The sequence below is a fragment of the Nothoprocta perdicaria genome, unplaced genomic scaffold, assembly GCF_003342845.1.
Source record: "Nothoprocta perdicaria isolate Ctin4 unplaced genomic scaffold, notPer1 scaffold_17, whole genome shotgun sequence".
NCBI lineage: Eukaryota > Metazoa > Chordata > Aves > Tinamiformes > Tinamidae > Nothoprocta > Nothoprocta perdicaria.
In genome coordinates, this window is record NW_020454871.1 from 4182313 (window position 1) to 4198596 (window position 16284).

At 65.0% G+C, this 16284-nt stretch overlaps 3 protein-coding genes across 3 annotated transcripts in view; 1 reads left to right on the plus strand and 2 right to left on the minus strand.

The window, feature by feature from the left end:
* Nucleotides 1-6106, plus strand: part of CSTF2 (cleavage stimulation factor subunit 2) — a 6673-nt gene extending 567 nt beyond the window's left edge. Inside the window, exons 2-15 of the mRNA XM_026035930.1 lie at nucleotides 29-107; nucleotides 828-997; nucleotides 1314-1450; nucleotides 1534-1653; nucleotides 1744-1893; nucleotides 1987-2104; nucleotides 2350-2412; nucleotides 3480-3539; nucleotides 4032-4173; nucleotides 4506-4657; nucleotides 4864-5126; nucleotides 5243-5368; nucleotides 5666-5791; nucleotides 5932-6106. Of these exons, the coding sequence (XP_025891715.1) occupies nucleotides 29-107; nucleotides 828-997; nucleotides 1314-1450; nucleotides 1534-1653; nucleotides 1744-1893; nucleotides 1987-2104; nucleotides 2350-2412; nucleotides 3480-3539; nucleotides 4032-4173; nucleotides 4506-4657; nucleotides 4864-5126; nucleotides 5243-5368; nucleotides 5666-5788 (1703 nt within the window). The 3' untranslated portion in view covers nucleotides 5789-5791; nucleotides 5932-6106. The remainder of the gene's footprint in view (nucleotides 1-28; nucleotides 108-827; nucleotides 998-1313; nucleotides 1451-1533; nucleotides 1654-1743; nucleotides 1894-1986; nucleotides 2105-2349; nucleotides 2413-3479; nucleotides 3540-4031; nucleotides 4174-4505; nucleotides 4658-4863; nucleotides 5127-5242; nucleotides 5369-5665; nucleotides 5792-5931) is intronic.
* A 1020-nt stretch (nucleotides 6107-7126) lies between these two features.
* On the minus strand, nucleotides 7127-11472 carry NOX1 (NADPH oxidase 1). The gene is made up of 13 exons (XM_026035993.1): nucleotides 11421-11472; nucleotides 10387-10482; nucleotides 9897-10007; nucleotides 9724-9808; nucleotides 9485-9627; nucleotides 9231-9412; nucleotides 9000-9132; nucleotides 8733-8825; nucleotides 8341-8573; nucleotides 8103-8265; nucleotides 7783-7929; nucleotides 7433-7557; nucleotides 7127-7253 (listed from the first exon to the last, which is right to left on the minus strand). The coding sequence occupies exons 1-13, from the start codon at nucleotides 11463-11465 to the stop codon at nucleotides 7127-7129; spliced, it is 1683 nt and encodes a 560-aa protein (XP_025891778.1). The 5' UTR covers nucleotides 11466-11472.
* Nucleotides 11473-12213: 741 nt separating this feature from the next.
* On the minus strand, nucleotides 12214-16192 carry XKRX (XK related X-linked). The gene is made up of 3 exons (XM_026035984.1): nucleotides 15960-16192; nucleotides 13922-14181; nucleotides 12214-12959 (listed from the first exon to the last, which is right to left on the minus strand). The coding sequence occupies exons 1-3, from the start codon at nucleotides 16073-16075 to the stop codon at nucleotides 12214-12216; spliced, it is 1122 nt and encodes a 373-aa protein (XP_025891769.1). The 5' UTR covers nucleotides 16076-16192.
* Between the last annotated feature and the right edge of the window lie 92 nt (nucleotides 16193-16284).

The following is a 16284-nucleotide window of genomic DNA, read 5'->3' on the forward strand; positions in this document are numbered from 1 at the left end:
ACGCGCCGCGCCGCGCTCTCTCCCGCAGTGGGCAACATCCCGTACGAGGCCACGGAGGAGCAGCTCAAGGACATCTTCTCCGAGGTCGGGCCCGTGGTGAGCTTCAGGTGAGGCCCGGCCCGGCCCGGCTCGGCCCGGCCTGTGTCCCGAGCGCGGCCTGCGGGAGCGCCTGGGACCGCCGGAGCCCTGGGGCTCCGGGCATGGCCGGAGCGCCCGCCTGGGATGTCGGGATAGCGGGATGTCGGGATAGCCGGGTGTCGGGATAGCGGGATGTTGGGATATCATGAGAGTGGGATGTTGGGATATCGGGATGTCGGGATGTTGAGATATCTGGATGTTGGGATATCAGGATGTTGGGATGTTGGGATATCGGGATGTCTGGATGTCGGGATATCGTGGTACCGGTACATTGTGATACTGGGATATCGGGATGTTGGGATATCATGATGTCGGGATATTGGGATGTTGGGTTATCATGATGTTGGAATATCGGGATGTTGGGATACCGGGATGTCTGCATGTTCGGTTATTGGGATATTGGGATGTTGGGATATCRGGATGTCAGGATATGGGGATGTCGGGATGCTCTCCTGCTCCAGCCTCCCTAGAGCCCCGGCCATGCATGGCCGCGGGAGCAGCCTGGGGCCTTCCAGGACAGGCACAAGGAGCAGCCCACGGTGTCCCCCAATATCCCTTGGGAAGCGGGCGCTCTGGGAGCAGCCACAAGCCTGGAGCGGGATCCCTTGGCGCTGGGTGTCTGTCCCGCGCTGTTACCCCCTATCTGCCTTCCCGCTGCCCTCAGCGTCTCCGTCCTCGTCGCCCTCCAGGTTGGTGTACGACAGGGAGACCGGGAAGCCCAAGGGCTATGGCTTCTGCGAGTACCAGGACCAGGAGACGGCGCTCAGCGCCATGCGCAACCTCAACGGGCGCGAGTTCAGCGGCCGCGCCTTGCGCGTGGACAACGCGGCCAGCGAGAAGAACAAGGAGGAGCTCAAGAGTGAGCCCGGGTGCTGCGGGGGGAGCGGCGGTGGTGTTACGGGATGGCCTGGAGTGTTGGGAAACGTCTCTTCGGTGTCACTGGTGAGGGGGGCACGCTGGGGAGCTCCTCTGCTCCGGTGACAGCATGTGCAGTTTGCAGAGGGGCATGTGGGCTAAACTTTGTATTTTCCCTTCTGGTTGTTGTCCCTGCTCTCTCTGGCGGCCTCTCCCTTTGCTGGTGACTGGCATTCCCTTTCTGAGGAGCAGAGCAAATGCAGCCAGGTGCTGTTGCCCCCAGAGCAAGGTCACAGCCTGTGTCACCACCTCCCTTGCAGGCTTGGGCACCGGCGCCCCCATCATAGAGTCGCCCTATGGGGACCCGGTCAATCCCGAAGATGCCCCCGAGTCCATCAGCCGCGCGGTGGCCAGCCTGCCCCCCGAGCAGATGTTTGAGCTGATGAAGCAGATGAAGGTGAGTGGAGGCGGAGGGCTCGTCCCTTCCACCCGCAGCCGCTGGTGCTGTGCTGGAGCTCTCAGCCGTGCGTTCCTCCTCAGCTGTGTGTGCAGAACAGCCCCCAGGAAGCCAGGAACATGCTGCTGCAGAACCCGCAGCTGGCCTACGCCCTGCTGCAGGCCCAGGTGGTCATGAGGATCGTTGATCCGGAGATCGCACTGGTGGGTCCCCTCTGCCTCGGCGGCGGCTGCAGCAGCCTCTTGTGGAAGGGGCAGTGCAAGAGAACTTCCTTCTCCCTCTTCTGCTCCTAGAAAATCCTGCACCGCCAGACCAGTGTCCCTCCTCTGATCCCAGGCAGCCAGCAGGCAGTGCCAGTACCAGGGCCTGGGCCGGGACCAGGGCCGGGCCCAAATGCCGCGCTGAACCCGGCCAGCACGGCGGCGGCGCAGCCACAGCCCTTAGTAAGAGTCGGACTCGCTGTGCCCGGCGTGGGCACGGAGCGGGTGTGAAGGGGCCGGGCGGCAGCGTGTGGCTGACGGGCGACTGTCCCGCAGGGCGGCCTGCACGTGAACGGAGCTCCTGCCCTGCTGCAGCCGCCCCTGCAGGGCGCCGTGCCGGCRCCGGGAGCCATGGCCGCCGCCGTGCCGGGCCCCGGCCCCCTGGCCCCGGGAGGTGAGTGCTCSGCTGATCCTGCGGGTCCTGCCAGGGCCTTGTCCCAGCCTGGGGGGTTTGACACTGCTGACTCCCGAATCGTGGGCTGCCGATTCGGAAAGATGCCTCTGCTCTGTGGGAAATGGACACCAAAAAACGAAATCCCCGGGAATCACCCCAGGAGCTGGGAGGGGGGCAGTTATTCCATGCCCAGGAATCGGTCCGGGGCTGCTGGCGAGGCTCTCACGTGTCGCGTTGCCTCCCAGGTGGATTGCAGCCGCAGGTGGGCATACCGGGAGCAGGGCCCGTGGCCCTGGAGCGTGGACAAGGTAAAGGGCGGGCTGGGGCGTCCCGCGGGGCTGCGGGAGGGCTCCCTCGCTCGCGCGTGCCCCTCTGCTGCAGCTGCTCCCCAGCCGGCAGGGCCGCCTGCCTCTGTTTCCTCTCTGCCTGCGAGCCGGCCTGTCCCTGCGCTTGCCTGGGCAGGGAGGCCTCGCTCTGCTGCGGTCCCTGTCCTGCTGCTCCGCTGCGAGGGCGCTGCCCGCGGCGCCAGCCCGGGGCTCCCCGCGCTCTCCGCGCTGTGCCCGGCAGAGGGAGCTGGGCCTTTGCTTGTGCTTGCGGCAGTGAGCGCGAGGCTTGGCAGGGACCTTCCCAGCGAGCGCCGCTCGGCCCTCCCTGCGCAGACGCGCTCCGCACGGCCCGGCCCCGGAGCTGGATTCCTGACGATCCAGCGCGTGGCCCTGTCGAGGCAGGCACTGGGTTTAGCACTGCCAGGGCATTCCTGTTCTTCCAGCAGGGAGGCGCGCAGGGAGCCCATATCGCCATCGGCTTGATTGGTGTCTTAGGCCCTGCGTGGGGAACCCAGCAAACCTGTTTCGAGCTCCTTCAGCCTCACGTCTCCTAAGGGCAGCTGACTCATTTTCTTTGGGGGAGCCTTGTCTCCCTGAGAGCAATCCTGCAGTTCTGGGCAGTTTCTCTGCTACCCCCCAGCAGAAAAGCGGAGAGCAGACAGAAACCTGGAGCTGGGAGTGTCGTGGGGAGCTGCAGCAGAGGTTGGCTTGACTCACTGCGTATCACTGAGTGTCACTGAGTGTGGGGCTTGGTATCCTGGCCCGCACATGCCCACAGTGAGCAAGGGCAGGGCCCTGCCCCGCTGTGCAGGCCTGCCTGAGGTGGCTGTCACGCTCACGCTGTCACAGCTGCCACTAGGGGAAGACACTGATGAAGCCAGGCTGCAGCAAGTGGTGTCTTTTCGGATAGGTGTCCTGGGGGATCCAGGGAGCAGGGCCGATGGCAGAGGCCCCAYGGGGCTCGGCAGTGCTGTTCCCGAGCTGGCTGCGTGTGTGCATACACTATTTACGTGTCTGCTCTTCTCCCTCTCTTCCTGCTGCTTGCCCAGGGAACCTGCAGCTCTCGCCCGTGGGACCTGCCAGGCCTGCGTCTATCGAGCGTGTCCAAGGTATCCCTGCAGCTGCAGCTCCCTTCCCTCGTGGAGCTCCTTGTGGAGCGCATAGAGCAGCTAGTGCCCCACTGTGTGCACGGCCAGGACCATCACTGTGGAGCCTTGCAGGGTTGGAAGGAGGCAGGGCTTCCTCTGGGGGCAGGAGGAAAGAGCAGGCTGGAGCTGTGGAAGAGGAGAGTCTCTGCCCCAGTCTTTGCCTACGGTCCAACCCTCTGAGATGTCCCCAAGAGGAGCCTTACAGGTCTTGCTTCTGCTCCTAGCCCCCCTTGTCAGGGTGTTGCAGCTCCTGCTCTGAGGGATGGCCACGGGGGCAGCCACGCTCCGTGTGGCCACCCAGTGTCCTGAGGAGGCTCAGGTAGAACCAGGGAGCGGGGGGACAGGGCTGGGAGCAGCAGCCAGGCGGGCAGCACGGCCAGGCCGCCGCGGGGCAGCGTCGGCGCCGCCCTGTGCGCGCTCATCCTCACCAGCTCTTGTGTGTCTCCCTGGCAGTGCCCATGCCAGACCCGAGGGCCCCTATGCAGCGTGGACCTCTGCCCGCTAGTGGCCCTCCACCCCGCGGCCTTTTGGGAGATGCCCCGAATGACCCTCGTGGAGGGACCCTGCTCTCAGTCACTGGCGAAGTGGAGCCCAGGTGAGGGGAGAGGGAAGGAGAGGAAGCCCTCGGCACTGCCCCCTGCCCAGAGGTGGCCTCCCACTGAGGGCAGGGATGGCAGGAGCCTCCGGGGAGTCACTGCTGCCTCCTTGGAGGCCCGTGTGCTGCTGGCCCCAGGAACAGCCTGTGTTCTGGGCTGTGGGACATCTCCAGGGCAGTAACTGCAGCCTTGTGGCATCGTCTCACCCAGCTCCCCRTGGCCACTGGGGGTGATGCCCCGCGCTCTGCCCGGACCGTGCCAAGCCAGCGTCTGACTCACTCTCTCTCGCTTTTTCTCCTCCTGCTTTGCTCTCCTCGTCTCTCTGCGTCAGAGGTTACCTTGGGCCGCCCCACCAAGGAGCCCCTTTGCACCATATGCCTGGCCATGACAGCCGTGGCCCCCCCCATGAGATGAGGGGGGGACCCATGGGAGAACCCCGACCGCTGATGGGAGAGCCGCGGGGGCCCTTGATGGACGCTCGAGGTGAGAGAGGGGGCATGAAAGAGCGGGTGGCTGGAAGCAAACAGGCTAAGAGTGGAGCCCGCTGCCCCCACACAAGGTGCAGCACGGGGGTTTGGGCAGCTGAGTGACCACACTGTGACAGGGCAGGGGACTTGAGGCAGCGGGCTCCTCCAGCTCTGCCTCCAGCGCTGCTCCCTTCCACAGCTCACCTTGTCTTTCCTCTGCAGTGGGACGAGATCCGCGGGGCCTGGAGCCGCGCGGGCTGGAGCCACGGGGGCTGGAGCCGCGCGTGATGGAGCCGCGGGGGCTGGAGCCGCGCGTGCTGGAGCCACGCGTGCTGGAGGCCAGGGCCATGGAGGCCAGGGTCATGGAGCCCCGCGGCCTGGAGCCTCGCGGGCCTGGTCCCAACCCGCGCGGCCCGATGCCTGGTGGCATTCAGGGTCCAGGACCGCTTAATATGGGAGCCAGCGGCCCGCAGGGGCCTCGCCAGGTAGGCACAGCACCTCTGCCCGGCCGCGCTGGCACTGCCCTGCATGGGAGATGAGCGGAGGTGCATTTGTGCCGCCGAGGCCGGAGGGCCTCTCACGCCTTCTGCTGTGCTCACAGGTTCCCACCATGGCAGGGGCAGGCATGCAGGGAGGCGGCATTCCTGGGGCAGGAGTGCAAGGAGCTGGGCAGCCTGGGGGCTTTAGCCCTGGGCAGAGCCAGGTCACACCGCAGGACCATGAGAAGGTGAGTGGGCAGGAGAGAAACGCTGAGGCATTTGAGGAGGAATGGGGTGAATCCTTGCACTCCTTGCTGTGGCAGGGGACAAGCTGCCCCTGGGAGTTTGTACCCCGCAGCCTCGGGGCTGCAGATCCTGCTGCGTTTGGAGCACGTGGTTATTTCACCCCAGTCTGCTTAGAAATTGGGCCACGCTTGGGTCCTGCTGCACAGGAGAACTGATCCCACCAGCAGTCCCTTTGCTGGCTCCAGTAACACCGGGTTGTTTGGGCAGACAACATCTCTGATGCTCTCCTTTCCCCACAGGCAGCCCTGATCATGCAGGTTCTGCAGCTGACCGCAGACCAGATCGCCATGCTGCCCCCGGAGCAACGGCAAAGTATCCTCATCCTGAAGGAGCAAATCCAGAAATCCACAGGAGCCCCGTGAGAGGTAACGACCAGGGGACGGGGCAGCGGCAGCCCTTGGTGCTGCCCCACCTGAGCCTTTTCCAGGCATAGAAGGGCTGTGTGGGGTGGCCCTGCCTTTCCTCGCAGTGCAGGGGCTCACTCCGCCACCCTTGGTTCTTGCAGGCTTGTCTGCCCCCCCGGACAGAGGAGATGTTCTGTGGTGGCTGCTTCCCATCACCATCTGCGCCGATGCTGCATTTAGGGGGAGGTTTCTCCTCCCCACCCAACGTCTTTTGCCCTGTGATTTGTCCCTTTTTCTCTGTGTATATTTTATGATGTTTGAAATAAAGCGGGAGGAGGAGGGTTTGAGTAAAGATTGCCTTGTGTGACCCTGCCGTGGAGGCAGGGCGAGGACTCCAGACTAGTCTGAGGAGAGCTCTGGGAGCCCGCGGGAGATGTGGGGGGAGTGAGCSAAAGAAGCTCTGTACAGAGGTAGCTGCATCCTAGGCAGCAAATAGTGCTTTTTAAGGCGCTCCCTAGGCTGGCTCGTGTCCCATGGRACACGGTGGACCTCGTGCCCGCCTGGGGAGGTGCTGGAGTTGGGGTCTGGGGACAGCCCCAGGCCCTTGGCCGCGCTGCAGCCGGCCCGGGGCGGCGCGGGCGGCTCGACCTGCCGTCCCCGCCGGCGGAGGGCTCTGTATCCGATTGCTGTATCRCTTACAGCCCCTGCCCGCTCGGCTCCCCTCTGCCCCGATCAACCTGAGCTGAGTTGGTCGCCTTGGCTGAGGCGCATCCAGAGGGGCTGCCCTGTGGCCGCTCGGCGCGCTACGAGGAGGGGCTGGCAGGCAGCCACCCACACCGCCGCCAAGGGCTGTTTATGGCAACCCCCGCCTGCCCCATAAAGGTGCAGCCCCATAAAGGGGGCGAACAAAAGGCTCTCTGTACCTCCGTGGACTCAGTCACCACCTTTCGCTTTTATTGCAAAGAACAGGTTTGATTTACCCTTTTTTGTAAAGAACTGTTTAAACATGGAGAGGGGCATGTTTGGCCCCTAGTGACTGCTCGGCCCATCCCACTGTCCTGCCCAGCCTGCTGGGCGCTCCGTAGCTGATCCCAGCCCTCGCACGGCTCCGGTACCRCAATGTCACGGTGTTTGTCCTGCTTCTGCTCCCGAAGGACTGTGCTGAGCTCGACCCCTTCCACACGCCAGGGCTCTTTGTAGACTGGTCAGGAAGGCAGCAGTCTTTGAACATGTCTCGTGGAGAGGCAGAGCCCTGCTTGGTCTCGSTGGGCTTGGGGCAAGTTGCCTCGGGCTGGAAGGGGATGCAGAGACCAGCTGCCTGTCCTCTGCGAGCCACAGTGCCAGCGCGGATCCCRCTTAGAAGTTTTCCTTGTTGAAGTAGAACTGGACCTTCCTGGGGTCCAGGCTGGAGTGCTGGTGACAAGACCGCTGCAGGCTCTTGGCTAAGGCCTCCGGCCCGCACAGGAACACGCCGACCACGGACCTGTCGACAGTGAACAGACTGGAGCCTTCCCACGGGGCTCCTCGCTGCAGCGGGCGGCTGGGGTGAGTGGCGTAAACCCTCACTGCACCCGGGGTGTCCCCAAGGCCTGTGCTTGTCGTGCCCTGCACGGCCAGGCGGGCACTGAGCCCTGGGGAGGCAGGGCCCGTCCCGGCTCTCACCTGGGATGGGCCGTGGCCACCGCCGCGAACTCCGTGTTCCACATTGGCCTCCCGAAGATGGTTTTGTGCCTCAGGCCGGTCACCGTGTCCGTGACAGTGTCGAAGTTGAGCGCTGCGTTGTTGGCCTGGGGAGAAGGGGAGAGCTGGACCCTCCTCACCACCACCCAGCCCACCCAAGTCCCTCATCGCTAGGTAGCTCCCAGCAGTGTGAGGGAGCGTGAGGGAGGCAAAGCCCATTCCCAGGCCTGCTATCACTGCGAGCTGTTGATGTGCTCTTCTGTGTTTCTTCCCCAGCTCCCCTGGCCGTTTCCCACCTTGCTCTCGTGCCCACCCGCAGGTGACTGACTCACAATGCTGGTGTCCCAGCCCGTGAGGAAGAGCCGGTAGGTGAGGAAGTCAGCCTTGCCCGACTCGGCCATCTTCTGCTCCAGGGAGGCAAGCAGGTCGTTGAACCAGGCGAAGGCCCCCGTGTCCCGGCAGAGCCAGTAGAAGTAGATCTGGGGTGCRATCGCATGGAGAAAGAGGCAATTACTCCAGGCAGAGCAGAGGTGAGCAGAGCTGAGCAGGGTGGTGGAAGCAGGACACAGTGCCTGGGATCAGGAGGGCCTCCAAGCATGGAGAAACTATGGCCTGGGGACATCAGCTGCTGGTCCCGACAGGTGCCCATTACCTTCTTGGTCTTGAGGGCCTGGTCAGCATGCTGGAACTTGTACCAGATGGACTTGAGGATGGAGGCAAAGGGGGTGACCCCGATGCCTGCTCCCACCAGCATGGCCACCTCGTACTGGAACACGTCTTCGCTGGCCGTGCCGAAAGGGCCGTCCACCTTGATCCTGGCCATGACAGGCTCTGGGTAAGAGGCTCGGCCATGATCTCCAGGAAGGTCCCTGCGGGGGCTGCCAGCCTACCTGGGCATCTCTGTCCGCTGCTGGAAGGTGTCGATGACGCCCTCCGTCCAGTCGCCGGCCGCACGGATGTGGATGGAGAAGAAGTCCTCCTCGGGCGCCGAGGTGAGGGTGAAGGGGTGCCACTCCAGGAGCGAGACAGCGGGGCAGTTGACGAAGATGTACTGCCCCACCTCCATGCGGAAGCCCTTCTTCTGCAGCTGCAGCTCCAGCACTCTGGAGGGGTGCATGACCACCTGGGAGGGCAAGAGCTGCAGCTCAGCGCCCAGCCTGGCCCCGTCCCCATGGGCCAGGGGCCTTTTGCAGCAGCAGCCCCTGCCAGCCTCCCCGCAGCCCCCCGGCCTGGACATGTCTCCTGCAGTGCTGGTGGCTGCRGGGGATGCAGCGTCACCCACCTTGGTGACCACCACCTTCTGCCGAGCACGCCAGATACGGAGGAGCCGCTCGAAGATGTAGAGGATGACCGGGGCCAGAACCCACTTCCAGGACTGTGGGGACAGAGGGGAGCAAAGGGCTGGAGATGCTGGGGAACGAAACCACCAAGCCTGGAGCATCCCAGGCTAACTGCTCCCGCTAAGGGGAAGGTGCCAGGGAGAAGCTTCTCCTCCCACTGCGTCCAGCGRCTGCAGGGTCCACATGCCCCCCGAGCGCAGCCCTCCTACCTCGGCAGGAATGCTCCCGAACTCGGGCTCTTTGCAGCAGCAGTATCCGCAGTCCCGGTCCAGCAGGCACGGGGCGCAGAGCCGCGGCGGCGCCTCCCGCATGCTCTGCGGGGTCTGCCCGCGCACCAGCCCACTGTGGGGAGGCCGCATGAGCGGGGCCGTGCCCTGTGCCCCATGCCCGTGCCCCATGCCTGGGAGGGCAGCGCGTGCCGCGGCTGCGGGGTGCCTTACGCGATGCCGTGGATGATGAGGCCGGCGAAGTAGACGATGAAGAGGTGGTGCGTGTACCAGAAGACCTCAAAGTAGTTCCTGCGGATGAACTCGGTGGAGGACGTCACCATGAGGATGAGCGCCAGCGTGATGATGACTCCCGTCAGCCCCGGGATGGTGGTGAAGGCCACGTACTCGGGGGTCTGCGGGGAGGCAGGGGGGCGGTGAGTGGGGCGCGAGGGCCACGGGGCGCAGGGCTGCGGGCCAGTGCTCACCGTGTGGTTGGAGTGGATGGGGTTGAGCCAGTTGTTGCCCTGCAGGTGCAGCTTGGAGACGATGGCGGCCAGGCTGCCGCCCGGGGCCTGCTGGCTGCAGTTGTAGCGCTCCAGGTTGAAGAGGTGGGCGATGGTGTGCACGGCTGCGGGACAGACACGTCACCGTGACGGGCGTGGGGGCCACCGTGCGGCCCCGGCTCAGCACGGAGCAAGGGGCGCCCAGGAGGGGCCCTGCATACCCGTGAAGAGCGCCAGCGCGTAGGCCACCAGCTTGTGGAAGGCGAGGTTGTGGTCGAGCTGCTTCCTCAGCGTGCGCCTGCAGCACTGCAGCGAGAGCGCGGCGGGTCACTGCGTGCACTGCACGAGCCGCCCGCGCTCTGCGCTGCCCGCGCTGCGGAGCTGGGGCACTCACGGCGCAGGTCCCGCGCAGGAAGGAGAGCAGGTTGCGGCACACGGGCAGCAGGATCAACATGCTGTTGAAGTTCAGGCACTTGGCCGAGGCCCGGGCCCATGCCAGGGCAGACTGCGGAGAGCGGGGAGGCACGGGGTGAGCATGGGCGCGCAYGGAACGGGTCTGCCCGCGGCCCCGGCACCGGCCACATGGGGCTGGGCTGGGATCGCAGCCAGGGCTGGAGCCAAGGGGCACTGCAATAGGGCTGGGCCGTGGGCTGGGATTAAAGGATGCAGGATTGGTGAGGGAGCAGGATGGAGAGGGACTGTGTTGGGACTGGGGTTGGACTGGGACRGTGATGCTGGGCTGCGCTGGGAGGAGGTCTGGGGTGCAGCAATGCTGGGATGGGATGGGACTGGGGTGGGACGACGCTGGGATGGCAGTGGGGACTTGGCAGCGTGACGCTGTCCTGGGTGAGGACAGGGCTGGGTGGCACCTTGCTGGGCCTTACCCCGAGGATCTCCCTGGTGTAGAAGTACTGCTCATTGCGGTCGAAGAACAGAAAATAGTACGTGAAGAGGAAGATGTTGATGCCCAGCCAGGCGGCCTGCGGGGGGAAAGCGGAGGCTTCGCGGGCGCTGTCCCGTGAGGGACCCCAGCCCCCAGTCCCTGCTCCCTGCACCGGGGTGGCCCGGCCGCATCCTGCGTCGCACAGTCCCGTTGGGACAGTGCACCAGGACAGCACAGCTCCTCCTGCTTCCTTACGGGAAGGGCCACGCTCGCACGGATGGGACCAAAGGTGGCAACAGTCGTGGGAGTCTTGCAAAACAGCTATCTGGTCGTCAACCGAGCATCTTCCGCAGGGAAAGAATGAGGAAAGSGAGATAGCAAAAATATGTGCTGTGACAGTGAGGCTGTCACGCAAGGGAGAGTCCTGGGGCTAAGAGAGCGAGAGCTGAGCAGGGCTGGCGATGGGGGCAGGCCCAGGAGCAGGATGTTTTGCAGGGTCTTGGCTTTCCCAGCCTTGCTGCTTTGCTCCCCACAGCAAATCTSTGCTTCCTTATGTGCACGGCTGAGCCTGGAATGGGCTCAGAAACAGCCCCCCGCTTCCATACTGGCATCAGCACAGTGCCCCATTTAAAAAAAAAAAAAAAGGAAGGAAAAGAAAAGGAGGAAAAAAAAAGGAGGAAGGGGTAGTGAGAAAGGGGTAAATGCTGCAGGTTTCCCCCAGCCTGCACATAGGGACCCACATTTTATTTTAATCTCCATTTCCCCCAAACGGGGCCCTGCCCGCTTCACTGGCCGCCTCTTTCCCCCTGAGCTCCAGACTGTGTGAAGCAGCAGAGATTTTTCTTCCTCAGGAAGCGCTGAGCAGGGGACTTTGCAAAGCCTGGAGTCAGGACAGCCTGCATTCCTCCCTGGGATCCCCAGGTCGGAGCCAGACCCATCCTCAAGCCCAGACTTGCTCCATCCCTCCTGAACTCCCCCATCAGCAGGGCCCRTGTCCGCGCCCACCCCGCGGCACCCGAGCGCAGCGGCACTTACGACGACAGCGGCCGAGAACCAGTGGTTGACCAGCCAGTTGCCCATGGTGCCGGCGCGGCGGCGCCGGGCGCCCGCGCGCTTTATGGGGCGGCCAGCGCCCGCCCCGCCGCGGGGCTTTCCCCGCCGGCCGCTCCGGGAAGGCCGCGGCGCTGCGCCCGGCCCCGCCGCTTCCCGCACCTGCAGCTAAACCCGTTTCCTCCTGCCCCGGGGCGGGCCGGGCGCCGCCACAKGTGCCCAGGGCAGGTGCGGGGTGGCCCTGGGACAAACCTGGGGACAGTCCCGGCCAGGTGGCTACTCCCATAGAGGTGTTTGGGGCAAGATGTTTCGAGGAACGGTTGCCCCCAGCAGTCGGGTTTCTCCTCCTTTTATTTATTTTATTTCTTTTTCCTTCCTTTTTGCAGCAGTTCGGCGCCAAATGGGCCTTTTGGAGGGGCACACTTGCCGGTGGCAGGAAGCAAGTGCCAGGAARTGACCAGGAAGCCAGAGCACCAAGTCAGCCGCCCGCCCCGCTGGGCAAACGCGAGCATCGGCCACCCTCGCCGTCCCTACTTTCCCGAGAAAAATGCCAGGCGGGGGAACCACCCGTGCAGTCTGTGCAGCCCCGTGCGYTGGATGCTCCTTCGGCATCCCCTCRTCCCCAGGGTCCTGCCATGTGCTCCCAGCCAGCGCAACGCGGGGCCACGGGAGCCGGGTGCCCCAGGTGCAGCCCGGCCACCCGTCGCGTTTGCCCCCAGCCCGCAGCCCGGCTCAGTCCCAGCGGGGCCGGCAGCGCCCCGGGAGGAGCCCCACGAGCTCAGACCACGCTGTGCCTCACGCCGGGCTCGCAGGGAGCCTCGAGGAGCAGCGGCTGGGCCGGCGCGCGCCGCCGGCAGCACACGCAGCGCAGGAAATCGGCCACGTTGTGGTGGAAGAGCTGGCGGCACGGGTGCAGGTACTGGAAGAAGAGCAGCATGAAGTAGATGCCCAGGCAGTAGCCGAGCAGCAGCTGCACCACGAGCAGCGGCGTGCAGATGTTCTCGTAGACGTCCGTCTTGAAGAAGTACCAGAGCACGACGAGCGCCGTGTTCTCCACCAGCCTGGCCACGTAGTACACGGCCAGGCGGCCCCAGTTCTGCGACTTGTCGATGAGGTCCCGGTCGGCCAGCTTGAGCTGCACGGCGGACCAGCAGAACATGTTGATGCCGGCGAAGAGCAGGGTGAAGGCGCAGAGCACCACCACCGTGCCCACGCGGCTGAAGTTCTTCTCGATGTTGTCGGGCAGCCGCGCGCCGCTGCGCCAGAACTGCACCCAGGGCAGGAAGAAGACCACGAGCAGGTTGGCCAGGGCGATGAGGATGATCCAGTGCTTGAAGACGGTGCCGAAGAGCACGAGGACGGCCACGCGCGTGGAGATCTCCAGGCTGCGCCACAGCACGATGCAGAGGAAGGCCAGGGGCCGCAGCTGCACTTTGTAGTCATCGTATTTGATCTGGATGGCCAGGACGTTGCAGATGAGCGCCCCGTAGGTGACTGACACCAGGCAGATGCCCATGAGGACGGCTGTAAGGGGAGGAAGAGCACAGGGAGTCAGGTCTGGCGCAAGACTCGCTGCTGGGGATGAGTCTGGGGCCAAGAGCTGTYCCCTCAGCCCATGCCCCACATTGCAGCAGTGATATGAGATGCCCATGGGTACTTAGAGAGCCACCACAGTCCTAAGGGAGGTGAAGCAAAGTTTATTTCTGGGAAATTTGATCATAAAAGCTGCAAAGAAAAGCTTATTTCTGGGAGATCTGAGTTCTCACTTGTGTTTAGCCAAGAGGAGGWCTTCCAAGGCTCTCGTGGGTATTTGCCCATGTCCACCTGCTGTTCCTGGAGGGGACAGGGACAGGCAGCTCGGCTTAGGACAGAAGCCCATGGTGCTGAGCTGTTATGGGACCTGGGAAAGGATTCCAGGAACAAGGAGGCYTTCCCGGGATCTCCAGTCCTACCCGAGCCTCTCCTACCCCAGGGCCTGCAAGGAGACCTTGGAGGAATCTTGTGCTTGTGCTGGGCGGTGTCCTTGCCAGGGAATTTAGGGAATGCTGGAAGTGGAGTCTCTAGGGCCCTTTATGCGTCTGTAGGACTTTCACCCTCTAGTGGGCGCAGTGCCCTCGATTACAGGGCACAGGGGACGTGCCAGGAGCRGGGGGTGTCCAGCGCAGCCACCCGCACGTGTGAACCCCCGTTGGCTGCCGCCGGGTAGCGAGGCTCAGCAGGGACAGCCCCTCACCAGAGCCTGAAGCTGCAGAGCCGCRGGAGCACGCCAGGTTTGTTTGCACACCGTGGCCACAGCCCCGCTTTGCCCATAAATAACCACGGCGGGGCGGGTGACGGAGCCGGCGCCTTCCCTGTGCCAGGGACTCGGGAGCTGCCGCTATCAGCAAGGTACGCACATAGCTCCGCTGCAGGGATTTGCAAGGGAAGGTGGAAGTGCTCAGGAAGCCCTCAGGAAAAGCCACCGACGGGTGCGTGGCGCCGCTCACCTCGCGCCGGGGGCACGTGCTTCTCCAGGACGCTGATGTAGAGCTGCAGCGTGAGCTGCGGCGTGGAGCCCAGGAAGGCCTGGATGACGGCSACGCGCTTGAAGGCGTTGCGGTGCGTGGCCAGCCGGCGCGCCGAGTGGCCCACCTCCTGCTCCAGCTCCACCTCATAGCCCTTCCGCAGGCGCCGCTTGCGCGTGATGGTCACGTAGGGCTCCTCCTCCTTGCCCGACCAGCAGAAGACCACCAGGGCCTCCAGGCACCTGCGGGACGCAGCAGCCCTCAGCCGGGCGGCCCCTTCCCGGCCCCGGGGCTGCAGAGCGTGCAGAGGGGAGAAGTGTGTGGTGGGGAGATAAGAAATGTGTGGTGAGGAGATAAGRAGGAGGTGACAGTGAGAAAGGCGCAGCTGGACACTGCACTTGGGCACTTGGACACCCCCAGCGCTGTGGAGGGGACACAGCTGGAGGGAAGGGCTCCATCACCTTCTGCCCGAGTCCTGCTGCTGGTTCCACAGCCTGTTGGCACCAAACGTGTCTGTCCCTAAGGAACAGCAGGAGAATTCACCTATGTTTTATTGAATCCCTTCTGTTGAGCAAGAGGCTCTTCCATGAGGGACCACAGAGAGGGCAGAGCAGGGGGCTGGCTGGGATTTGGTGCAGTCGGTGGCCATGGGCCTTGCTGAGACCCGTCCCGAGAGCTCGCACTGCTCGGGCCCTTCCTCCTTAGTGGCCTCCGCAGCCTCCCCGGGCTCTGCGGCCTCCGTCTCGGAGGCGATCATCATCTCTTGCCGTCTGGCTTCTGCTCAGGAATTAGTTGGCGCCAGGACCAACAGCAGATCGTTATTTATGAGCAGCCACCAGGGCAGCAGAAGCTGCTCTGTCTCCAACCCAAATGGAATKAGCTTCTTGGACGCATCCTCTTGGCAGCCCTGCCAGCGCTGGTGCTTTACCACCAGCCCTAACGGCGAAACACCAGAGCCTCGAGGGAGGCTCCGAGGGGCAGCGCGAGCTGCGGGGCACTGCCTTGCCCACACCTCTCCGTGGGCGCGGGCTCCGCTTGCCGCACGCCGGGAGCAGCTCCGGCCGCCTCCGTGTGCCCTCGCCGGCAGCGCCGCGTGGCTCGGCCGTGCCCGCCGCAGCCGTGGGGCTCGCGGGGCCCGCTGGGTTTCCGGCGCAGCAGGAAGCGTGGTGGCGGCCGTGGCCTTCCCGCCGCTCCGTGGGCACGGCGCTCTGGGGCGTCCCACGTTTCGGGGCCRCTGGGCTCTGCCTCACTGCCCGGGGATGGACTCCGCGGGGCGGTCGTGCCGCCCACCCGTGACCCCGCTGGTCTCTCCTGGGGCCCTGTGTCTGTGCTGAGAGGAGCTGCCTGAGCTAAGGAGGCCGCGGGAGCCCCGGGGCCCGGGGAGGCACCTCGGCATTCCCGAGCAGTGAGCGCAGCACCTCCCGCCTTGAGCAACATCCACCCCCTCGGCCTCCTCTCCCGCCTGGCTCCCAGATCTTCTCCGTGTCCCAGAACCAGCCCCTTGGTGGCAGGACCCCGGCTCACATCCAGCCTCCCCAGCAGAGATCTGCATCAGGGCTGGCAGCTTTTACATCATCCCTTCCTAAACGAGAAGATGACCAAAGCCAGAGAGACAGGAGAGTGCTGAGTGCCAGCAGCAACTACGTGAGGTGCCTCGCGAGCACCTCGGCTGCAACAGGCGGGGGCAGCCGCATCTTGCGGCCCCAAGTGCGCGAGAGCAGCGGGATGGGGGACAGGGAAGGCGAGGGGTCACTGTCCCCCCAGCCCTGGCAGGGCCAAGGAGCCTCTCTGAGCGAGGGAGAACTGGGGGAGAGGGCTGCGGGATGGAGCAGGAGCTACTCGCAGGGATGGTCTTGGACGGGATGTAGGGAGCAGGAGGAACRGGGTCCCCAGGGGGGACCCTCAGTGCTGCTGCTGGGATGGGTCTGTGCCACCTCCCCCTGAGCCAGGGTCCCACACCCCAGATCCTGCCCCGATGGGGGTCCCACCCCAAGCCGGGGGGTCCCGTCGCGGCTCTCACCTGATGAGTGGCCCCAGCTGCAGCAGGTGCATGAGCAGGACGAGGGGGCGGTCGCGGCTGAGGTCGCGGTGCACGAAGATGAGCGTGAGCTGCACGAGCACCGAGGGGCAGAGCATGAAGAAGACGGTGAGCGCCAGCCAGAAGCGGTCGTCGGAGTGGCCGTAGGAGAAGCAGAGCGCCGCGGCCGCCGCGCCCTCGCCGCAGAACAGCGCCGTCGAGAAGAGGATGCTGAGCGGCGGCTTCGGCCGCGACGGGGCGGCGGCGGCGGCCGGGGGGGCCCCGCTCGGGCCGTCCATCGCGGCCCGCTCAGCCCCGCCGCGGCGCC